Source organism: Cololabis saira, chromosome 8 (genome assembly GCF_033807715.1).
Source record: "Cololabis saira isolate AMF1-May2022 chromosome 8, fColSai1.1, whole genome shotgun sequence".
NCBI classification, from domain to species: Eukaryota; Metazoa; Chordata; class Actinopteri; order Beloniformes; family Belonidae; genus Cololabis; species Cololabis saira.
Genome location: NC_084594.1, coordinates 34,585,961 through 34,612,134, shown reverse-complemented (window position 1 = coordinate 34,612,134; position 26,174 = coordinate 34,585,961). Strand labels below are relative to the sequence as shown.

Below are 26,174 nucleotides of genomic sequence, written 5' to 3'. Positions count from 1 at the left end.
TAAAATACAAAGTGTTTTATTGAGATTAGTGATACAATAGAGTCTATTCATTTTATTATATATTGTTCACTGTGTTCGTACGTTAGAAATTCTCCTGAAACTCTTAAATTGTTGAAAACATAGTAATTAAAAAAAAGCTGCCATCATCTCCAAATAGCTGGATGTGGTGAATGTGGTACACATTTCCTTATTGTCACTCAGCCCCCTGACAAATACACTCACTCACATGAGCAGCAACACACAGGAACAGATCAATTAGCAGAATACAAATCCATTCTTGCTCAAATTACAAATGTCACAGTTAAATGTCAACACAGAGGGGTTACACAGCAGAAGATGGATCAGTTTATATGTTACAGTATGAGAGTTCAGATTTAATAAATACTGACTGAAGTTTAGAAAAAGACGCTGTAGAGTGCTGCAGATTATTAAATTATACTTTATCACACAGATACAGGTTTTGTTGTTGATATTCCTGTGTAAAAAGAAGAGAACAAAAAGGATAAAGAGTCTCCTTGAACTTGTATCTCATGACCATGCCCTGAGGTTATTCACATTCAGATTCAATGTTTCTTTTTCCACAGACAGATTGTATTAAGATAATAAGGAGACAAAAAAAGAAAATCACTTAATAAGGGCGTTTCCATTACCCCAAGAATTGCGCAAAACCAAATATTGAAAAAGAAATCCTGTGATGGAAACGGCACTAATTTGAAAAAACTCCCAAAATATCGAATAAACTATTTACGCTTCCAGGAGGTGGTTTTTCAGGTGATTCAATAATCCAGTTACCGCAAAAGTGCAACAGAAACACTTTTTGCAATTTTTTACATCTCTGGCAGCAGGATGTGACGTAGACGGTCAACCTAAAGTAATCAAAATCTAGTTTCCAGCTGTTTTTGGCCTCATTAATATGATGTAGTTGTCCTGTAACACTACTTTATCATTATACATTACATAAGGGCTTTACCTCTGAATAATAGTTTGAATGATCATCCGCTGCCTTCATCATCTGGCTAATAACTTGTCAAAGACTAAGGTTTTAGTCCATTTTCTTCAATGTTGAGATTTTCTCTTTCGTTGTTTTGAAGAGAAGTCTTACGGGAATTACGCTTATTCGAAAAACAATGATCAATAGAAACACTGACACCCTGCAGTGCTACCTATATCAGACTTTCAGAGATTTGATTTTCATTTCTTCAAAAGTGTCATGGAAAGGCGCTTAATATTACAAGTAGTCCCTCGGTTCAAAGATGATCTATTTTGCTGTTAATGACATTAGTATAAAGCACCAAACCTCACAGAGCTCAGGACATGGCTGTAGTGTCTTAAGCCATTTTCAAACATGCATATTCTATACAATACAGAGCAGAACATGCTGTGTCATGTATCATAATGATGATGTAATCCTTAATATGCAACAGCATTTGTAATGAGTTTCAGGTTGGAAAGTGGTACTCAACAGTACTACCGTGATTTTTCACCATTGTTGTGGGTGCTGTGGTTGTGCTTACAGTAGTTCAATTCTAGAATATGCTTCAGAAATAATACAACATCCAGGTGTTTTTCACATTGGGTGCATCTGTTTGCACACTGCATTTTGGCAAAATCAATATATGCTGGAATTATAGTTGAGTTTTTGGTCTTATTTATCAGACGACTGACTATTATGAAATTAGTGAACAATACTCTTCTGCTAACCGTATATCTGGATCTCCACTGAGAGTCAACAGGCTTCTCCTTTGACTGTGGTCCACTTCTTAAACCAAGAGCTTGAGGGAAAGATGCCGTGGGTAAGCTAGAACTAGACCGTACTAGCATCAATGAGCGCCTGCGCCATCAGTCAGGGATCTTGTGGGCTCTTCATCTCTACGGCTTCAGGCTCAGTCACTTCCATCGCTGCCTCGGTGACATCCTGGTTCTCAATGTTTTGCTGCTGCTTTTTGTTTTTACTGGTCTTCTCCTTTTCCAGCATGTGGTAATTGTAGATGTTCAAGAGGAAGAGAAAGATCCCACCAGCCACAATCACAGTGCCACACATGAAGAAAAGGTACTTGTAGTCACCAAAGACGTCCACCAGTAACCCTAGGGCAGAAGAATGAAAGGAAATGTCAGTCCAAACAAAAGCCAGATTTAACCGTTTTACAACTTTGAAAGAGCATAGCAACTCAGTTCTAGATTACCAGCTGCTGTATGTGTTTGTGCAAGAGTGTGAGTGAGCACAGGCCAATTTGAGGAGAACCATTTTGGAATTGACAGAGAAGCTTTACACTCCTCCTGGCTCTCCTGCAGCTCTGGGAAGGCAATTTGGATGGCTGCTGTAAAAACAAATCAGAGGAGAGGCCGATTCTCCGAGCCACAAATATCAAGGCCAAGTCTGCAGAAAAGTAACCAATGCGGTTCCTCCAGGTTTTCATAGTCTAAAGCAGATGTTGCCTCAACCTCCTTCCCTCCAGACAGATTGATGAGCGATTGCAACATTTCGCTCAGTCCCAACATACTACAAATAACATAGATTTATGCTAAACTGCCCATCTCACTGTACTACAGTTCTTAGACAGTTTCAGGATTGTGTTCCTTCCTTTTTTCATGCTTTTTCTTTTCTAATGGATTTAAACAAACATACCAAAGAATATCTAATTCCAGGCTATTTTGCTTTGTTCATCAGCAATGAGAAACTCTCTATGTCAATCATCTATATCAAAATCCTATTGCACTCATCTCGAACAAGATTGCAAAAAATATTGGAGTAATCAGACGTATACGGCATCTATTACCAAGAAAAATCTGTATTAATTTATATTATACTATGATTTATCATTATATTTCATATTGCAATGTCATTTGGGCAAGTACCTTCAGGAGCAACCTCAACTGTATCTTAATCCTGCAAAAACATTTTATCAAAATGATTACATTCTCCAATAGACTTACAAGATCCACCCCATTGTTCCAATCCCTAAGTATTCTCCCTATTTCTGCGGTAAATGTTTTTCAGATTTGTCTTTTTGTCTATCAATCCATCCACAAGCTACTTCCAACCTGTTTTCATTCTTTATTTCAATTCAATTCCCAAATTCATCACTTTAATACTAGGTCTGCAAACAATCTCCATCCCACCTTTTTCAGGACTACTTTTTCCCAATTTTCCATTAGGTTTCAGAGGTCCTCTTTATTGGAACACCTTACCACTCAATATTAGAGAATGCTCGAGCACAAATAATTAAAAAAAACAAATCACAACTTTTTTGCTAGCCCAGCTTAGCAAAACTTAACAACTCATTTCCAGAACTTCTCTGCACATCCTCATCAGATTGTTGTTCTATTCATTTAGCTTATTCTCCTTAGTTGTCCTATGTTTTACATATCTCTGTAGATATTGTTTGTTTCCTTATAGGAGGACCACTCGACAAGCCCTTATGGGTTTTTTTGGTTCTTCCTGCACATTTTTTTCCATTACATTGTATTTCTTTTTTTTTTTTGTCGTTTCCTTTTTTTCAACATACTGTTTGTCTGAATTTTTGGAGGTTGTATACTTTATGTGCAAATAAACTAAACTAAATGTCAAACCAGATCCGTTTTTGTAAGATGTTGGGCGCATCTCCACCACGTAACATCCAAGAACTCTTCCATTCTGATTATTCGGACCTCTTTTGAAGCATATTTAATACAGACTGCATTACAGCCCTTTATCAAAACCTTTTTAGATGAAGGAAAATTGTTTAATTAAAAGGCCATTAAATGAGTTTCTTTAATTGGTCTCTAAGTATGCTTATCATCTTTACAATGCATTATGTTGGTCATAATATTTGTGTGTGTGTGTGTGCTTTCACTAGGAGGGATGACTTTAAATCCGCCCGTCTCAATGCGGGCCGTATTATCTGATTGATAATGCTCTGGTGCCTGCACTCAAATGACCATCACCCTCATTAAGACAGCCCTTGATTGGCTGAGTAGTAATTATGTCCATCTGGCATAGTCACCTCTTTTTTAATGTATTCGCAGTTTAATGATGGCCCAGGTACAGGACTTTAATAACGAGAGTTTGAACTGAGCATCATTAAACACCCAAAGCAAAAGGCTAATTACACCAACTTACCTTACTTCCTCCTAATTGGCTTGACCTGAAGGTTTTGGAAAAGCAGTAACAAGCAGATACAGAAGATTTAACGATTATGCCCTCTGGAGGAGAAAGCTAGATGTGCAGGTGGGCACTTATTTACCCCATTAAATGAGCCCCTGAGAACAGGGTCACCCAAGACAAACTAGGGGGAGGACTATCATTTTTCACCTCATTAAAAGTCAGACGGAAGGCAAAGGAAAAGTTTGCCGGAGAGATGATGCCCATAGATGATTATGTTACGTGGTGCTCCACTGCTGCTCATCCTCTGCCTAAGCCAACGGCTGAAAGAGATTGGTGCACAAGACGTTTTTGGGGTATTTTTTACATTTTGATAGTAACCATTACAGCTGAAAAAGTACATTTGTGTTGTGACTCAACAGAGCCAAACTGAATGACACAACTCCTACCACAGACTGTGGTAGGAGTTCATGCAGACCACTATAACTGCAGTGCATTAGTTTTCTAAAGGAGATGAAACAAAACACTTTGCATATGACTACAGTAATAAAGCCTTCTATCTGGAAGGCATTACTGTCATTGGCTATAGCAATAGGTGAATTTTTCAGAGTATAGAGCCTTACGAAAGTTTTCACACCCCGTGGCATTTTTGCTACGTTGTTGTCTTACAGACTGCAATTGGAATACATATGTTTTTATATTTTACAACCTGTATCAAATATTCAAAACTGGTGAAGTGAAGTAAAGAGACAAAAAAAAAATTCTAGAAAAATTACAAATATGAAACTGAAAGGTTTGAATTGATGAATCATGATCTGGTGCTGCCAGGTACGGTATCTTCATAGGTAACTATATATTTGAAATATATATATATATAACTATAATTAATTCAACCCAGTCTATTTTTGAACAGTCTTACATATGGGCTCAAAAAACCGTTCCATGTTTTTTTGAAATTGTAATATGTTGCATTGTTTATAATGTAAATCATTCACAAAAGCGATATGTTCAAAAACTGTTATAAAGTGGGAACAGCTGGGGGTTAAAATGCACAGTCATGCCACGTTCAGGCTTCTTTTGATTCCATGTTGTCTAAGGATTTTTTTTCCCCCTTCAGATCTTTTTGCCACTTGCCACTCGGCATAGGTAGAGTAAGACATAAAAAATACAGGATTAGGGTTAGAGATTTGAAAATACCTAGCGAGGGTTAGGGCTTGATCCAAATATTAGCATATTCGTAGTATCAGTTTCCAACCAGTTTCCAGTTTTGGTATCTGGATACTGTTTGTAATTGGAAATAATAAAATAATGCTGTCTCTGCCAAGTTACTAGCAGACAACGATTTCACTTCCTGGCTGTCGTGGACTTCACCTGAAGCAATGCTTCATAGCATTATGGCTGTAAAAAGGAAGACAACATGTTGAAGACCTCAGCTATGTGGAACACTTTAAATGGGACCTATTATGGCAACTAATACCTATTTTAAACAGGCCTTGAATGTCTTAAAAACAAGCTTTTGATTGGTTTTGCTAAATAAATTAGAAATTCAGCCTCTGAGCCATGTCTTTATCATCCCAGTCTCTAACCTCCTTATCTATGCAGGATTCTGAGTGGGCGGGGCTATGATAATGAGGCACTGTGCTGATTGGCTGCCTGAATGACGCGATACACCGCTACGAAAAAAATGGCGGAAGCTCCGGCAGGCGGAGTTAGTTGTGGGTGTGGTTTCACGCATCGGAGGCCAACCGATGTAAATTGCGCCCGTCGTTATGTAACGACGGGAGCAGAATCTGAACGGCTCGTAGAAGCCACATTGCACTGGATGGCTCATCCAGGCGGCTGTACAGACACTGCAGAATTTGGTTGCTTTCCTCCTTCTCTGAGTTGGCAGGCTGAGGGGAGACCACTTTATATACGTTAAAGCAAGAGAAAACGTGTTTTTCATAATAGGTCCCCTTTAAATTGAATGAAGACAAAACAAAAGCAGTTGGCCAAATATGCAGCTGTAATTTGCTGCTTCAGCATCAACACTGACTCAATGAGTGGTGTGTGTGATTGGATCATTACCTGCAGAAGGTGGTCCCAGCAGCATGGGGAAGCACTCTATAATGGTGACGAGTCCTACGGCACTAGGGAAGCGTTGGTTTCCCATCAGGTCCATAAGGCATTCAAATATCATGGCAAAAACCATCCCAAAAGCCACTCCAAAAAACACCGCGTAGACCACCAGCAGGGAGTAGCTCGTCATCAGAGGGCACAGCAGATGGCATGTACCGTTGAAAACCATGGCGAGGCTGAAGAAATACTGGATTCTCGGCCTGATCCATTTGGTGTTGGCTAAAAAGCCGGTGCCAGGACGGATAAACATGTCTACAAATCCCATGATAGAGAGCAGATACGCTGCAGAGTACTCGTCCACGCCCTGGCTAACGGCATAGGCTGAAAGAAACACAATGGGCGCATAGGCACCAAAGATGTACATGACATTTCCTATGAGGTAAATGACAAAGCCTCTATCCTTGAAAAAGGATAAATCTACAAACTTCTTAGCGCTCTTCATACAGCTTCCTTTTATATCAGTATTGGGCTTAATTGGCTGCTCTTCTTTCTTTTGTGTTGGTAGGTTACAAGGGAGAGTTACAGGTCTCATCAAGGCTCCTGCAACGCAACAATTGAGCATCATACCCCCAAGGATAAGCAGACTTCCTCTCCAGCCGTACTGGCCAAGGAGGTATTGGTTAACGGGGGCCAAGAAACAGAGAAACACCGGGCTCCCCGCCATGACAAGTCCATTGGCTAACGGCCGCTTGGCTAGGAAATATCCACTGATGATGGTGAGCGATGCATTCAGGTTTAAGGAGAGTCCACAACCTGGATGTAGAAAGATAAGAAGAAAAAAAAAAAAAGTCAAATGCTAAAAGCTCTCAGTAAGAAACCTCTGCTGAACCCAATCCTCAAAGGGTACTCGCTAAATCAAATTATGCCTGATTCTGCTAGGTGCTCATTTAGGTTCCATCTCATTTAACTTTTGCCAGCTAAAATCTCATTACAGAATGCTGGAATTATTTCAGAAATAATTTCTCCATTCACGTAGAAGCAAATTAGTGAGCCTGGGTAATACATTCACTCACTCACTCGCCTTTCTATCCAGAACATATTATTTTAATAGCACCTTAATTTGAGATAGATTAAGAGCTACAGCTATGTGGTTGAAGAGCTATATTTTTTCCTCCCCATGTCAATTTACTCCTCTTCTCTGGAGCCACAGGAAACCTCCTGCTATTTTTTTTTCTTTCTCTATTTAAACAAGTCAAACAAAGACCGACTACATGAGGTTTGGAAGAAAAAGTACATTTCAGATATATTTTTCTTGTTTTTATTTTGTTAAAGAAAACAATATTTTATACAAGTAGGAATCATTAGAAAATAAAAAGATTTTTTAATGATAGAATATAAAATTATATTCTATTAAAAAAAGGATAAAAATGTAATCTATGAGTCATTTGAATGTCTCTATCCTATTAACATCTACAGGTTTATTTCTAGTACTTGATCTTTTCAACCATTACTCATTTGGGTTAAGATAACATTTCAAATTTCAAGAGTTTATTTATGAAATCTTCATAGTCTTTCTTTAAATATAGCAGATAATCTCTATAAGAAGTTCTGTTTTCTTTTTTAAATAGTGTGTGAAATATTACGATTAGTGGTTCTTTCAAACTAATTTACAAAAGCTGAACTTCTGTTGATAGAGAGATTGTTTTTTTTGTATTTCTTGTTGACGTCTTTGAATGTTGTCATTGACTTTATTTTGGGATAATGATCAAAATTGTGTGGAGCTTACGTTCCTTATTACCAATTGCAGACAGCCTTAGTAACCAAGACTGTGGTTTTTGAGTCAAAGGGATTAATATGAATAACAGCCACTGGCAAAGATGTCCTCTGGTGCTCTGCGTATACTTATAATTTCATGAGAAACATGTGTGATGCAGGAATCTCAGCTTTAAATAAACTGATTGTTGGACTATAATACATAAGTTACTGCTCCCAAACCAACAAAAGGTCTCAGTGTAGTAGCAACATCAGCCCACACACTCCTCAGCAGCTGTGGCTGCCGTGGTTGCAACTCAAAGGAAAGAAAGACAAGTTGAGTAAAAGGAGAAAATGGAAGAGGGTAATTGTTGAAAGTCTTACTTGTCTGAGGTGGGTTTTTCTGATAAATGATTATCTTTTTGAATTTGCCTGCGAGTTAAAACTGGCTCATACCTACATGTGAGTGTGCCAGGACTCCGGGGAGCGTGCCCTTGGGCACTGCACATGGCACAGCCACTTGCTGGGCCTATTAATCCTTCACAGGAGCACTTGGCAGGGTAATGAGACTCATGGGGGGGGGGCAGGGGCGGCAGAAGCTCCCATGTAACAACCATGATTGGGCACCGTGGGAAAGCACAGAGGGCCATGGAAGACTGTGCTCTCTGGGATCAGAATAGCTCTGTCTTAATTACTGTCCTGGTGCTGGTCCTTCTTGCGGGGGCAGACGCCCAAGGCCCGGGGCGGAGAGCATGGCAACTGAGTCAGAAGAGACCAATTTGAATCAGGAGCTTCTGAGAAGATGTGAAAAGACGTAAACTACCAACCTTTCATCCACTATAAATGATGGGAATAACTATAATGGCAAACAAGTCTAGGACTCGTATCGTAAAACTTTTTGGCTTTGGTCTGTGGTCAAACAATGTAAGACAGAAACAAACCAGAGTGACAATTTGTTTTTAAAGAAATAATAAAAAAGATCAAAACTAAAACTGTACCTCCAATGACTCCGATGCACAAGTAGAGATAAATGATGGTACTTGCAAAAGAAGCAGTTACCATAGAAACCCCACACATCAGTCCACCTGTCATGACAATGGGTCGGCTTCCAAAGCGCTTGACCAGCACACTGCTAATGGGTCCTAGAGAGAAAAGTTAAGGAAACAAAGAGAGATGAGATCATTCGTGTGTTAAATCTTCAGAAAAAAAAAAAACAGTTTAAAACAAATTATAGAAGAAAAATGACTTTTTTTCTATTTAAAATAAAAAATACAGAGCAATCAATTCCTGCGACTCTGAATATGAGTGTCTCTGAATAGTACAGAAAATAAATGAACATGTGAAAACATCATGCTTTAACATCTCATAAGTCACAACGCTAATTCACAGGAAGTCAAAAATCTGACAGGGTGTAAAGAGAGCATTCATTCAGAAGTAAATACGGTGAGTGGTTTACAAGTCTGTGTGCGCAAATAGTTCAACAATTTTACTATCAAATTAGAAATGAGCACAGAATTTTAAAAAGCGGGTGAAAAAAAAAGAGACGCACAAACACTTGAGTAATTCACCAACTACAGCCCATAATATTATTATTAGATTTAGGGAATCCTGACAAATCACTTCATGACACAACTTAAAAACCAAGTGTTAATAGTTTTAAAGTGCTCAGGCAGCACAGCATTGAAATCAGACAAATCTCTAGTTGAAATCAATATGAAACCATTGTCAGTTTCTTAGTTAAAGTCAAAATGCTTCACTGCAACAAAAAAAAAGTTAATAAAATCCAAATATGCTGTTGTGGTCATCGGTGCTGTGCTTGTATGACTTGCATGTAGATTCTTCAGGCCTGGACATTTAGCGGATGACACCACCCACAACTCTCTATACCAAACCATTCAAAAGTTATGGCAGAAAGTAGGAACTATCAGATATTGACCAATCAGATGAAGGGGGGGCGCGCTTTTTGCGTCTATCGTCGCCATGGTAACGCTTTTGACTGAGAAAAGTAATACGCTTCGTCGCAGAATTGAGACGCACACTTTGATGTATAACACACCTGGGTGCACGTTACGGTTCGGGCGAAGAAACGGCCGAAAAAAATGGCATAAATTGCGGCAAAATTACACGATTAATTCAAAATAGCCGATTTCCTGTTCGGTTTCGGCCATGGCACCAAGACACTTTTCTTTAAGTTGCGACATGATACAGGTGTGTACCGATTTCCGTGAATGTACGTCAAACCGTATTGTGGGGCTTGAGGCACAAAGTTTTCTAGGGGGCGCTGTTGAGCCATTAGGCCACGCCCATTAATGCAAACCATTAAATATCAAATTCTTCACCAGGCCTGGCTTGCATGCAAAATTTGGTGACTTTTGGAGCACGTTTAGGGGGGCAAAAAAGCCCTCATTTCGTCTGAAAAATAAAAAAAACGAGGAAAGAAAAATTCCTACAGATACAATAGGGCCTTCGCACTGTAAGTGCTCGGGCCCTAATTATTGCTTTAATAAGGAAACCAACAGACTGTATCAAAACATTACTTCGATACAAATAAACCCCTGGCAGAACCAGAAGTGTGGACATCTACCTCGACCGGTTGGGGGTTCAGAGAACAGGAAAGACAATGCATGCAGGCCTAAATAATGTCCTGGAGAAGATACTGATAAGAATCCAAAACGTCTACAACATTTGCTTGAGACTTTTTGCCCAGATCAACCAGTAAGATCCCAGTTACAAAGTCCAGGTCACAGCGATGTTCAGCAAATCCTCTGCAGCATTTACAGCAAGCCTTGGGTCTGGCCGATAAGGGTTTCCACCTTATGTATTTTCTGTTGATATGTACCAGCAATGGCTTTTGTCACATGTAGATATTGCAAATAAATTTATACATATGTGGTATTGATATCAATGCAAAAATGTATTCTTCTTGAATTATTTTGTATTCTTCTTCACCACTCTTAATGTCCTTTAATCTCATGCTCATTACTCATTAACTCGGAGAGTTCATGTACAAAGACACATATATGGAAATACATGTATACAGATTTAACAAAAGTCTCTCTATTCAACCTTAAACCTGAGCTGCAAAGAATTGTCCTCAACAACCATGTCCACTGTATAAACAAAAATATCCATCTTGCTGTTTATACAGTTAACCAGGTTCCAGGAAAGGTGAAAAATAGATCATCTCTTGCACAGCAGATGTGTCACAGTGGGGCGTCTCTCATTCTACCACCGTTTCCATTTCCATTATAAGTTTATCATTTGGACTCCTTGAGTCAGAGGTTTTCTGAAAAGGCTGTCATGTCCCCCCATGGGGACCCCGTGTCAGACCCCAGTGTGCTGAACCTTTTTCTGATATATTTCCGCTGTCTCTCTCCTCCACTGGGTGACATTGCTGAAGCCTTGCCAAGGACAATATGATAAAGTCCTGTGCCTGAACCACGGTGGAGAGGAATATTTCACCAGATAGTCCTCCCTGACTTGCGTGCAAGTGAATTCTATACCACTTTGTCCTGTAACCTTGAAAGAAGCTTCTGTTGAGTTCATGTGAAGCTTCTAAAAGACTTTTGTGCACCGGTAGGTATATTTTGTGTCATCAATCTCACATTTACCTATAGTGAGAGATGGGACAGTTTGGAAATGTGATTTCAGTCATTTCAAATTGTTTTACACGTTGGAAGGAAAAATATCCACTCAGTCGCTAAAACTTTGTTGTATTTAAAGGAATACATATCATTTCAAAATGTATCTTGGCAGTAGCACAGCAAGAGCCAGCTATGTATGAACATGTTATGTCTCTCAGACGGTCATTGTGCATTCCATGTGTGATGCCAAACAAGATTTTATAACACAAATAAACACTTTTAGACATTGTTTTGACTCCATGTAGTTAGAGTGGAACCTAATTCCTCTTGCTGTTTGTTTAATGTGTTCACATATTTGTTTAAACCAGTACGTGAGATAACATCAGGACTTTTTTATTTTGAACAGAGAGTTTCCAGAAGGTAAACACATAATAATCTCAAATTCGGAGATCAAAATGCCTTAAAAGTGAGTTTCTGACAAAAGCTCACTTTTAAATGAAGCCCAGTTGGATTGGTTGATTTTAATGAATTATCACGGAAAGTGTCTCATGGGCAAAAAAAATAACAATGTTTGAATGAATTCATTTTCAAGAATTTTAAAACAAATACATTATAGAAAAAATATGACATTAATAATGAATTATACTTTTGATTAAATATAATAATATTGGTCACAGTTAGGCCTCTCTCTTTTGGGTTACTTGGAAACACTGTGGAACTTTTACTCCTTTTATTTACATTGCAACAATTTGCCCTATTGATCTTTGTAAGTTGCTTAGTAATGTAAAACTTGCATGAAATTACGTGCCTTAGTATCACATTTTCTTTACAAAAACAAAACAGAATATGCATCAAAAAATTGTGTTAAAAAAAGTTAGAGTCATAACATTACGGCAAACACATCAGAAACTTGCTAATGCGAGGTAAACTACTCTTCATCACAGAGTCATGTGCGAGTCCGAGAGCAAATCAGGATGAGGGAAACACTATTCACTTTTTGACACATCATCAAACTTGTTATTCCAGGAGTTATCACAGCTCATATCAGTATCACGAGCCATCAGAGCATGAGTCGACAGTGATTCTGATTACATACAAAAGTATACTCTCAGCACAGCTCTGTGTAAAGTAATGTGTCAGCCGTCAGCAAAGTGACTGTAGCGTTTCAGTGATCAGTCTCAGTATCTTGTGATGTTGAACACTGTGATTCTTCAAGAAGCAGCAGCTTCAGAAGTGTGTCTTCACTAAAGCCCTGTGTGTAGGTCAGTTAACCTGCCTCAGCAACTTTGAAAAGATTACAGGAATGTACAGTTACTGACAGAGGGAGAAAAAAGGCCATATATCTAGATGTTCCTGTTTCCACTCCTTTAGCGCTGAATGCAGTGAACCACAGTAAGATAACAGATATTCTGTCATCTGGCTCATAGATACTTAAAGGCTGATTATGAGTAATCTAATCTCCTCTTTTAGCATCTGTTATCCATGGGCCTCTGCAGATTGGCTGATTGTGTGACTGATTTTGAACACAGTCAGCAAGACAACTTTCTTACAAGGAAGCATTGGCTAGTTATATAAATTGGGTAATGTATTTTTATGGAAAATACATCAAAACAAGAAAAAGAAGAAATTAAAGCTGCAAGCAGCGATGAACGGGCCCTCACACCTTTGTGCACTTTCAGGTGTGCTGCAGTAGAAGCGCTGGTATGACTTGCATGTAGATTCTTCAGGCCTGGACATTTAGCGGATGACACCAGCTATGACTCTCTATACCAGTGATTCTTAACCATAGGGCCGCGGCCCACACTTGGGCCGCGAGCGCCATCTAGTGGGCCGCGAAAAAAAATCAGTTTTGTACATGTGGGCCGCGGGGGCCGCGGGACTGCATAGCAACTCCCGACCAAATGAGGAGAAGAAGACCCTCAGCTAGCTCTAGGTGTAATAGTAAGAGAAATGGTGTGTATTTATAGAGAAAATCCTTCATTTTGCACAGAGTAGGTTTAGATCCGCCAGGATCAGGGATCGATTACTTGGGTCTGCGCCCAGAGCGAGCGAGCGCGGCGTGATCATTTATCCCGACGCGTCCCCGCGGCCGGGGATGTCGGTGCCGCTCGGGCGGTGGGCTCCATCGTTACTGCTGAAGGATTGTACATGTAGATGTGTCTGCTGGACTGGACTGTTGTTCGGGCTCGCAAAAGCATCGGAAAGTGACTCTGCTGCAGCGGCCAGAGAGCTGCGGTGCTGGCTTTGCCCGTCTCAGCTGATCAGGCTCGGATGAAATCCGACACACGCAGTCCTGACAACTTATTAATGTAAATAAAACTTAGTAAGTTACTTAGTAAGTAATTAGCTTGACTCTTACAGAGATGAGAAGCCTAACAAAGGGAAGTTCAACCCAGAATGGACAGATTCATCCTGTTCAGTCTTCACACTGGGACAAAACCAGTGTCTCATACGTTCAGAGACCGTGGCGTTCAAAGTGCGAAAGTAAAACGCCACTGAAACAAAACACAAAGTTTTTCATCAAACATATTCACTCAAGTCTGAACTGAAGTCACAGAAAATAAGCTGACCATCTTAAACATGTTTGGGTCCACATACAGCTGTGAAGCAGCTTTCTCCACAATGAACATAATTAAAACTAAATATCGTTCCAGGTTCACCAATGAGCACCTTCTCATGTGCATGAGAACCTGACACCATCCAGCCCAGATTTAAAGTTCTGACAGGAGAAATTAGAGCTCAGTTCTCTCACTGAACGACAGAATGTGAGGGCATAAGATTAAGGGGAAGAAAGAAAAATTGCAAAACTTTTAAATTGTTAAGATGTGTTTATATTAATTTATTATAAAAATGTGTTGAGACAATTAACAAAGAAAAGGGGAAATTCAAACTGCTGGTAAAGAAATAAAATAAGATAGCATTTGAAAAATAAAATAAAATCTTATTTATTTTATTTTTAAGAGAAAAAAATGTGTAATTGAAGTTACACATGTTAATGGGCAAATATGTACTTTTTTAATATAACAGTCAGATGCAGATGTTGATACAACTATGAGGCTACTTTAATATATATCTATATATATATATATATATATATATATATATATATATATATATATATATATATATATATATATATATATATTTTTATTATGATGTTCTGGACCTTCGCTGCTATACAGTGTTAATATTTAACGGGCCTCGGGCCACTCTGTACTGAAAAAATTGGGCCCCAAGGTCAGAAAGGTTAAGAACCCCTGCTCTATACCAAACCATTCAAAAGTTATGACAGAAAGTAGGAACTATCAAATATGGACCAATCAGATGAAGGGGGGGCGTGCTTTTTGGCGTCTATCATCGACACGGTAACGCTTTTGACTGAGAAAAGTAATGCGCATCGTCGCAGGATCGATACGCACATTTTGATGTATAACACACCTGGGTGCACGTTACGGTTCGGTTGAAGAAATGGCATAAATTGCGCCAAAATTACACGATTAATTCAAAATGGCCAATTTCCTGTTCGTTTCGACCATGGTGCCGAGAGACTTTTCTTTAAGTTGCGACATGATACAGGTGTGTACCGATTTTCGTGCATGTACGTCAAACCGAATTGTGGGGCTTGAGGCACAAAGTTTTCTAGGGGGCGCTGCTGAGCCATTAGGCCACGTCCATTAATGCAAACCATTAAATATAAAATTTATCACCAGGCCTGGCTTGGTGCAAAATTTGGTGACTTTTGGGGCACGTTTAGCGGGGCAAAAAGGCCCTCATTTCGTCAGAAGAAAAACGATAAAAATTTTAAAAAATCCTACAGATACAACAGGGCCTTCGCACTGTAAGTGCTCGGGCCCTAAAAACATGAATGGATTACAAAGTAAAAGTAAACGTATGATTCATTTACAATTAATCACAAATTAACTAAACAAAGTCCTGCAATTAATAATTATTGAAAGTGTTAACATTTTTACAGATGCAGTTTAAAATTACCCACGCATTTTTATTTTTAATCAATACATAAATTATCCATCCATTTTCTATATCCACTCAGTCCTATACCGGGTCATGGGGGCCTGCTGGAGCCTATCCCAGCTCATTACAGGCGGATAGCAGGATACACCCTCGACAGGTGGCCAGTCCACTGCAGGGCCACACATATAAACAAAAAACCATACACACTCCCACGGGCAATTTAGAATCATCAATCAACTTATGCTGTTGGACTGTGGGAGGAAGCCAGAGTAACCAGAGAAAACCAATACTGGCACAAGGAGAACATGTAAACTCCATGCAGAAAGACTTCTGCTGGGCCTGGGACTCAAACCAGGAACTTTCTTATTGTGAGATGGCAGGAAAAAGAGAAATGGCAACACTAAACCTTGATAAAAGTGACATTGTGTCCTGCACTCTATGAAATATACAAGGTAAGCAACAGAAATACTTCATTCCTCCTACATAGTGATCCACAACAAATGTGGAGTTGAGACGTTGATGTTCTACCCTCAACTTCTCAACTCCAACTCTCCTTGTGGGAGACACAAAGAATATTAACAGCATACATTTTTAGGGCCCGAGCGCTTACAGTGCGAAGGCCCTATTGTATCTGTAGGAATTGTTGTTTTTCTCGTTCTCGTTTTTATCCTCGTTTTTCTTCCGACAAAATGAGGGCCTTTTTGCCCCCCTAAACGTGCCACAAAAGTCACCAACATTTGCACGCAAGCCAGGCCTGGCGAAAAATTTGATATTAAATGGTTTGCATTAATGGGCGTGGCAAAATGGCTCAACAGCGCCCCCTAGAAAAATTTGTGCCTCAAGCCCCACAATACGGTTTGATGCACATGCACGAAAATCGCTACACACCTGTATCATATCGCACCTTAAAGAAAAGTCTCTTGGCTCCATGGCCGAAACCGAACAGGGAATCGGCAATTTTGAATTAATCGTGTAATTTTGGCGCAATTTATGCCATTCCTTCGGCCGCTTCTTCGCCTGAACCGTAACGTGCACCCAGGTGTGTTATACATCAAAATGTGCGTCTCGATCCTGCGACACCACGCATTACTTTTCTCAGTCCAAAAGCGTTACCGTAGCAACGATAGACGCCAAAAAGCGCGCCCCCCCTTCATCTGATTGGTCCATATTTGATAGTTCCTATTTTCTGCAAAAACTTTTGAATGGTTTGACATACAGAGTCGTGGGTGGTGTCATCGGACTCTGTTTTGACTCCTTCACCTTCTCCAAAACTATTTTACTGGACATATCCGTATAGGCTATATGGATCAATGTTAACTGCAAATTAGAAATTTTTGTTTCTAATAATATTTGTCTGCAGATTGCACATCACATAGTCTCAATTTTCAACCATGATATTGGGGATTGCATTTTTTGCTTATATCGTGCAGCCCAACTCACGAGTTCCTTGGAAAGTCATTCTCACTCAGCGCAGTCTACTGCAGCTTTCAGGAATGCAATCTAAAACTGTATTACGTAAGGAGGACCCTTTATTATATTATATCCAGCACAGAAATGTCAAGAATTCTCTGAGCACAACCTCATCTAAGAAGGACAATGGACACTTGTCATGATTCCAAGTTTCAGCTATGTTTCAGACAAACAAACTAAACGTAAGGACAATCCAGACTTTACGGTGGAAGGTGCAAAAGCCCAGGTCTATGTTGTATGTGTGCATATCAGTGCCTATGACATGGGAGGCTTTTATATATTTTAAAGTATCCTTAAAGCAAAAGCATGGAGTTTTAGAGAAATGTATGGAACTATCAAGGCAGAATCTTTCCCAGTAGGTCAGTGGTTATTTCCAGATGACAATGCAAGACCTTGTTCTGCAACAACTCACAAGACTGCTGCTTTAGAGACACAGAGTGTGAGTCCCGATCTGTGCCCTTTTGAAAATGACACATAATGAAGAGCATCAGACTGGATTCAATGTCTAAATTGGAATCAGATGACAGCTAGATACTGCTTACTGTTACTGTTACGGTCTTGTATTCAGCAAGAACGGTAGCTGATAGCTGTTGTAAGATAGCAAAAATTCTTACGATTAAGAATTTGATTAAAAATTAACAGGATTGGGTGATGTAACGTTTCAAACATGACTTTCATGATTCTAGATTTGTTTTTTAGGTTTTAAATATCAAAGTTTGTAACTGAAGACATTTTAAAAAACCTTTTCTACTTTAGTATATTTGTTTTCTTTTAATTTAGGAAAAATCTAACTTTCTGGAAATTTAGATTGTCATTTTTGATTGATAGTTAGTTTTGCATGTTGCTTTCTTTGTTCACATTTAAACTCATGAGTCTGTGTTGCTTCAAGCAGCGTTTCTTTTCTTCTGGTCACAAGATTATTAACAAGAAGATGTTTTTCCTTTTCCTTCTCTGATGTCACTTCTTAATAAGGATCAGTTAAAGGAGAAATTACTTTCTGTACTCTGGAGCATTTATTTAAAATTGTAAAATGTTTATTACATATCCCATTATATATATTCTTTTTAAATCCTCTGATCCGAATTAATTAAATACAATATCATATGAACAACAACATGTCATTTATAACAAAACTAAGCCAGAATGCAGAGGCAGCATGTGAAAGTCAAGTACAACCGTACTGCTTCCATAGGAGGGTTAAGGAGGGCATTAAGAGGGTAATTAACCGCCAGGTGCTGACAATCAGATGCACTTGATTAACTGAAAATCTGCAGGTGCGAGCACGTCTATAAAAACTAAAATTTGAGCATTTTGTTGGTGTGGAGCATTCCAATGTATGTTAACATAATACCCGTGACCGAAGATGGAGGCAATGGCCTTATTCGCAAATTTGTGAGTAGATCTGCACACACCACTCTGAATCCACGAACACTGCACAAAACCTGGATTTCATTGCAAGGACAAATGTATCTTCATGGATGTCTGACTGATTGCAGGTTAGGAATGTGCTCCTGTTGCTCATTAGTAAAAATCCCTGCCCAGGGACCAACGTATAAGGAGGTGTAAAGGTGAATCCTCAGCCTGCATGTCCACCTGAGGACATGGCATGTGTTAAGGGAGAGAGCGAGATAATTTTTTCAGAAATGGTTAGACATGTTTTTAATTGAAGTGGAGAAAAGAAAAAAACATTTTCCTTTGCTCAGTTAATGCGGCTGTGACAGGCACCAGCAAGGCACGGCCCTGGCAAGAGGTAACTAATGAAGACAATTAATGTTGGGCCTTCTGTCAGAGAACAACCTCATTGGGGGTGTGGTGAAGCAGGTTTTCAGGCGGTGTTCAGGTGGCACTGGAAGGCCTTGTTTCATGGCTAAATTTAAAGGAGACAGCAAGCCAATATTATACATAGGTTTATAGAGGACTGTTACTTGTCCCGAACCACTGAACCTTCAGGGCACCAACAGTGTGCTCAATAACAATGCAAGTCGCTGAATGGTTGTCTGTTATCATACCAAGTTGATTTCAGTCAACCCACTTACATTTCAAGAAACATATGAATATGATGGTTAAATAAGCAAAATGCCTATTGATTGTTATATTTCGGGTTTACGTTCATTTTTAAAACACATTTTATAGCTGTCTGCTTGTTGTAGAAGTTACCGTCCATTACAGCCATTGATGTAATGTTTGAGAATAACAAGCAATATTTATGTGGATTCCTCATTTACTCCAGCTCTATGCTATGTGGTCGGAAACAGGAGTAGAGAGATGTTCATAAAGCCTGGATTATGGTTCTGCGTTAAATTGACGCCAAGCGTGCGCCGCAGGTTGCGCCGCAATGAGCACCCCACGCCGTGCCTGATGCGGACCTCCCAAAAACTGTAAACGCAGACCGAGAGGGCTGTGATTGATTTGCTTGGTAGCAACGCATTTCTGGTTCCGGTTCGTGAAGCAGTCGGGAACTTTCAGCGCTCTTTTCTTCGTGTGTGTGTGATTTTTTTTTTTTTTTTTTTTTGCACAATAGTTGTCCTTATCTCTTTGATTCACTGTGACCGGATAAACCATTCGGCAAAATGGAGTGACGGAGAAGTCCGGAGGGTTCATGACGGCGTCACAGCGGCGTCGTGTGCTCTGCGTTGGTGTAGCGCAAAACTATAATCCAGGCTTAACTACTGACATTTTCTTGAATGCCAAAAAAGCTAATTTCACTCTGCGAAGTTTACACACAAATTTGTTCTGCTGACGTCTCATGAATGAGGCCCAATGACTTTCGAGAAGCAATTGTTGGCACCAAGCTCTGAGCTACATCTCAGACTCTGCAGGCCTCAGCATGTTAAATGTTCAGGTTCATGGCGGTACAATTAGAACAAGTCTGGCTTGTTGGGAAGAGTTGCCAGGAGGAAACCTGTTGTCTTTAAGAGTGTGGCAGCACAGTTTCTGTTTGCAGAATGGGATCCGAACAACCAAGACTTCTGGAACTTTTTGACAAGTCTACAGTGGAGCTGCTGTGACTTATTGCACAACGCCACATTTGGCAAAAATGGAATTAGATCAGCACAAACGCCTCATAACAGCCCCACTAATAATCTCCTCTTAAGTTGAGCTCCATTCACGTGTTTTCTGTACATATGAACTTGGAACTTGAGACTCTTTTGCTCTTGCTTTTCAAATTCTTGTAATTAGAATATTAGAATTTTACATAAACAAATGTTTTCTGTCTACACAGGAAATCTGACTTCTCGTTCTGTGATTTAGTTATTTATCTTCCCATTCAGATAATAGAACTACTGTTACGGAATGCAGAACTGTCAAAACCTTCTATAGTAATGTTTCAACAATCCAAGCTAGAAATATCCATGACTTGGATGCCACAGATATCCACGTCTTCACTCTTTTAAGACTGTGTCCTAACTAATGAGTGAACAAACTGCCAGTGGAATAAAGTGAGCACTTGAAAATAAAACAAGTAAAATATTTTTCTATTAATTAAATGTGTACTGGTTTACGTTCTAATTCTGGGCACTGTATGGTCTCTCATATGGTAATGACATGCTAAAAGGGTTACTGAGTGGTCTGTTCACTATTCTCAAATAAGCGACACCTCCTGGAGGACAATGGTGACTATCTCCACCTCCCAAAACTGGCTGCTATGAAAAGAGCTGTAATGCCATGACTGAAAGGGCACCAGTTGAATCGTCTGTCTGTGGTATTTTGACAAAATCAGACATTTCATTAAGGCCTCAGGAAACTAAGGCTGCGTCCCAATACTCCTCCTCGCCCTCGTTTTCTTCACTAACCCTAACTTTTGCGCGTTCCCGTGAAGGTAGTGGTGTCCCAATTCCTCTTTTCACCTAGGGGGAGGGGGCATAACGAGGGTTAGGGGCTGAGAATAGCCCCTTCAAATCGAGGGATTTCAGATGCTGACTTGGCGAGCTAGGGGGTATGAAAATTTCCCAGAATGCTTTTGCCGTAGGCTCTGCGTCGATTTGACTCGCCGACCAAAGGCAAAACAGGCAGACTCGTCTCAGAGAAATAGAGAGAAATAATCCTGTGACTCGTCAGATTTGTTTTGGATGTTTCTGATATAATAGTCTTCAGAAACCACAAAGTAATCCAGCTGTTATCTGGGTAATTTACACACTTTCAGATAAAGTTGCCGATCATCACGGCAGAATAAAGGGATTTATGGTTCCGCGTTACACCAACGCAGAGCCTACGGCGGAGGTTACGCAACCTACGCCGCCGATGTACGCGGCGACGCGCGCCGTACGCCGTACCCTACGCCGTAGGCTCTGCATCGATTTAACGCGGACCTAAACTCCGGAGCCGGCAGACAGAAATCTCTAAATTTCGGAGCAAATTTCTTAACATGCGTAGCTACAACTGTTAGATTTCATCTATTAAACCAACATCTTCCTAAATGATTTATTTCAGCCGGCGTGATTCTCAACAGAGCAGCGTCCCAGAGAGAGTTTCTCTCCCGGGGCTGACGCAGCAGCTTGACCCGGGCGGACACGTCTCTTCTCGGGCTGTGAGTTGAGGCTGCTCCCCGGGGGCGGCGGCTCTTCTCATCTCCGAAAACATCGGGTCAAATTTCTTAACAGGCGTTATTTGGATAAACTGAGCCCCGGTTGCGGATCTTAAGGTTACCTTTATACCTGAAAAAATATTAAAACTTAATAAAGTGCCATATTAACAGCGCTACAGCTGAAATTAAAACAGCTTTTGGCTCTCTGCTTCCTGATCAGGTTAGGGATGAAAACGAGGGGTAGGGGGAGAAATGGGACAGGCACCTGGGCCAAGTGCCCTAGATCTCAAGTGCCCTAAAATATCCCCCTTCTTTTTTAGGGGTTAGGGAAGAAAAGAAGTGCGAGTGGAGGAGAATTGGGATTGGCCCTTAGTCTAGTGAGGACCCAGAGGTCTCCTTTAAGTTAAACATCCGAGAATATTGGCTAATTGGCCTCAACATGCGCAGAGCTTATGAGGTTGTGTGACCTCACGTTTGCGTGTAACATAATAATGATCCAAAGCTAAACATGTCAAACATAGTAGTAGCACATGTGACCATGTCTAACTGAGTTAATATACAGACCCTAGTTTTTTTTCTGGTTTTAGACATTGCAACACAAATAATGAATTAATTTGCATATACAATATTCTCTCCATAAATTCTGAGCTGCAGTGCTAATGAGTCCGAGTGCACCAGGCCAAGGAGGCTGTTTGAATGTAAGTCAGGTGATTAATTCATTCAAGCAACATTCCTCCTATTAGCCTGTATAAAGTACTTTCACTGGGTCCAGTCATGTGAAGTCAATTTATCAATTATCTGTCAAAATGAGTCCAGATGTATGTTTCCATTCATATATATATATATATATATATAAAATGTATATGTGGTGTGTGTGTGTGTGTGTGTGTGTGTGTGTATATAAATATAAAACCACAAAACTTGCATACCGGTACATGCACCTGGGTATTATTTGCCATCTTGGTACAATTTAAAGACTGACTGATACTGTGTGGTAGTTTGAGGTATATTTACTGTGTATAAAAGGGAGAAAAAGTATAAAACGCACACACAGCTAAACCTGGTTGATGTTGATTGTGTAAAGAGTACTGATTTTAAGCGGTTGACTTCACCCTGAAGGCACAATTGAATTTCTTTTTTCAGCTTATTGTATTTATTGTTCGTGTCTTATTAGCTTTCCACAAAAGTACAAGTGACTGTCAGCTGAGAAGCAACAAAACATTAATACTAGAGAAAATAGCTTGGAATCAACCGTGACATGGAATAGTTTTCTCATCAGAAAGCTGTTTTCAAATTATATCTTTTTCAAGAAATCTTTTAGCAGAAAGAGAGGTGTGTTTTTGTTTTGTTTTGCTTAATTTTTTTTATTTGTTCCTAAGAGCAAAAATCTAATTTTACTTTCAGTAATGTTGGTCTTTAAATTATATATATCAACAATATTTAAAAGTATTTCATATCAGTTTTACTTTATATTATGTATACCTTTAAGTAGATGTACTAGGAATTCTACTGAAATGCAGTTATAATCTTCAAAACTGTGAGAATATTGCTGCACTGGGACGTAATACTCTATAACTACATTATTAACTCATGTTCCTAGAAAAGATGATTAAATTACTGATAATGATGACTTGTGTTTAGAAAAACGATTGTGTGAAAAAGTGATTTGATCAACTCACCGCCTCCATACATGACAGCCAGCATGATGGAGGAGATCCAGGCTATTTCACTGTAGCTGGCCCCCAAGTCCTCCTGGATCTCCTTGAAGAAGATGGACAGGGCTTTGGGGGTCGAGTAAGCAAATCCTATGGAAATGTGGGCCCCAATCACCACCATCCAGCCCCAGCCCCCGTCCAGGGGCTTGTGGCTCAGCGCGTCTGGAGGCGGGGGGGACATCTTCCTGGTCAGGGGGGAAATGTATCATCAAAATATATCTGCAACTTTAGAATGACTTGGAAGAGTCTTTTGAATGAATGAATGAATGAATGAGTTTTATTTTTGTGTCATGTCCGAAGACCCATCCCTTACAGGATTATAAGACACCAGAAACAGAAAATCACCAATATACAATATCACACTCACTTACTGTAATTGGGAGCTACACAATGTACACTAGAAAAACAAAATAAATAAATCAAATTAAAAAATAAATAAAATTAAAATACTAATATATATATATATATATATATATATATATATAAAAATATTTCTTTCTCCCCAACAAAAATCAGAATGGATATTTTCACATAGCCTATGTTACTTTTCTTCGTTTATCCCACGCTTTCTGTAAATAGTCAGCAAGTGCAAATACTTTATAATCAAAAATCCATTTGAGTTGATTTGAATGTCAGGTTCCCACATTTAATAAACAGAAAGGGGGAAAAAACATTGAATTCCAAACAAACTCGTAGATGGTGCAATATACGCATGGGCTGGCACAGCTGTTTTGTTTGTTTTGGGGGTTGTTTTTTTTTTTTAGTTTTTCAAACATTATGACCGTAAATAATATTGGGTTCCCGTCGCCTTTGTGTACAAGCAGCCGAAAACACACGAGGAATTGCGTCATTCCCATGAGTCAAACTACAACTATCAGTTAAATCTTCGCAACGAGACAGAAACGGCTTGTCCTGATGAACCAACCCGGGTCCCTGTAGGGCACAGAGCCCTGGAAGGACAGCAGTCCCTAACTCTTAAACTTTACTGTAACTTTACTGTTTAACCCGAACACGCAGGCGGACCGCAGCGCGCTCCACGTGGTTCAGCGCGGGGAACCATCGCAGCAGTTCAGTGTGTTCGTGGATCCTCCAGCCCCGCAGGAGAAGTTACAGATTCTTTAAGGACTGTCCTTACCTTCACCATGAGCCCGAGCAGCCGCTCTGTCCGTTCAAAGTTGGCGACCCCGGGTTCGTCAGACCCTCGGTCACATGGTCTCAGATCTGGATCATTAGTGTTTCCTGCGCGTGATTCCCAGCAGCCGCAAGTGTCGTGCGTGGTATTAAAGTATCACAATGATACAATATTTATCTGACTTTACTGGTTAATCTAACCACTACGGAAGAGTATTAGGGCCATGGAGTAGAAAAAATATTTGAGGGGAAGATTTTTTTTTTATTATTATTATTATTGTGCACTTCGAGAAAAAAGAATGAATGAAGAATGCCTTTTTTCTCAACATTTCAACTTTATTCACGAAACTGTACTTCAACTTTATTCTCGACATTTTGACTTTTTTCTCGAAATTGTACTTCAACATTAAAGGTATAGTCTGTAATCGTGTTCAAAAACATTTATTGTTATACTGGGTGAAATGGTCCTTCCATCCTGAGAATAGCCAGTGAATAATGTGTTCAGAAAAAAGAAAGAAAAAAACCTGACAGCTTTAATCCTGTAAAAACTCTGACCAATCAGTTTTTTGCGCACGGATTGGTCAGAGGACCAGAGGATTGGCAGGGGGGGAAAGAACCAATCAGATGCCTTCATTTTAAGTCCCGCCCACGCCCCCCTCTGTCCCATGTGCGCACTCGTCATCACGTCAAAAATCTTGCCGGAAAACTTCACACACTCGAGTCACGTTTGCTGAAGAATGGCGCAGAAAACGAGAAAACGCAGCCAAAAATACCACCTCCCCAGTATGGGGGTCCGTGGGGATGGAGGCGTCTCCATCCAGACGAGGGCGGAGAGCGCCGGTGCGGGTGGCGGTGCGCTGCGGTGCTTTGCAGGCTCTGGAGCCACGGCTACGGCGTAGGGTACGCGGCGACGCGCACCATTCTGTGTTGGTGTAATGCGGAACCATAAATCAGTGTGTGCTCTGTCTGCTGTTCTGAACACTTCTCTGTTGTGCTCATTTTGCTGGGACGTCGGGTCCCTCCGTCGAGACACAACTTTTGCGGTATGCGTTCTTTGTTGTGTCTAAAAATTATGCGCAGTGCCCACCCAATCAGAAACGGTGATGATACAGGTGTGTACCGATTTTCGTCTATGTACGTCAAACTGTATTGTGGGGCTTGTGGCACGAAGTTTTATAGGGGGCGCTGTTGAGCCATTTTGCCACACCCATTAATGCAAACCATTAAAGAGCATATTGCAGGTTGGAGACCCCTGTGAATCAATGTGTAGGAAAATAATGTAGGAACTGAATTTTCATGGAAATACGCATAAATATATACTACAGTGACCTCCGGAGTTGTTTTTGTGAGAGTATTTTACTTCCACATCTGAAAAAGCTGAACCGGAAGTGACGTGACATCAGGGAGCGCGGTGGATTCAACAATAGGAAAAATAATGGATCTTAATGTTAGTTGTGTTGTGACACTGAAGAGGTTGTGAATGTGTATTCACACCAATATGACAGGCCACAGCCTTATAATTACGAACCCGTTAGGCCCCCCACGTTCTTTTGATTGACAGCTGAAATTCGCTTTTTAAAAGGCTGATTTATGGGTCCGCGTTACACCAACGCAGACCCTACGGCGTAGGGTACGCGGCGCACGCAGCGTTCTGTGCGTCGCCGCGAAAAAAAAGCGTTTGTAGGAGATTGGCTAAAATCAGCCACTTTTTCCTCTGAATACGTGCCCTTATGTCTTGTAAAACATATTAAATCCTACATTAACTTCTCACATAGTCATTTTCACATAAGGTCAGGTATAATTTTTGAAAAAATTCTAACCTGCAATATGCTCTTTAAATATCAAATTTTTCGCACATTTTTTTTCCATGCTAAATTTGGTGACTT

General features: G+C 40.0%; 1 protein-coding gene across 1 annotated transcript; it reads right to left on the bottom strand.

Moving 5' to 3' along the window:
* LOC133448895 (monocarboxylate transporter 2-like) lies at nt 1–24,429 on the bottom strand. Its single transcript, XM_061727855.1, has 5 exons — nt 24,293–24,429; nt 23,122–23,342; nt 8,890–9,033; nt 6,149–6,952; nt 1–2,085 (listed from the first exon to the last, which is right to left on the bottom strand). The coding sequence occupies exons 2-5, from the start codon at nt 23,336–23,338 to the stop codon at nt 1,844–1,846; spliced, it is 1,407 nt and encodes a 468-aa protein (XP_061583839.1). The 5' UTR covers nt 23,339–23,342; nt 24,293–24,429; the 3' UTR covers nt 1–1,843.
* Nucleotides 24,430–26,174: the final 1,745 nt, after the last annotated feature.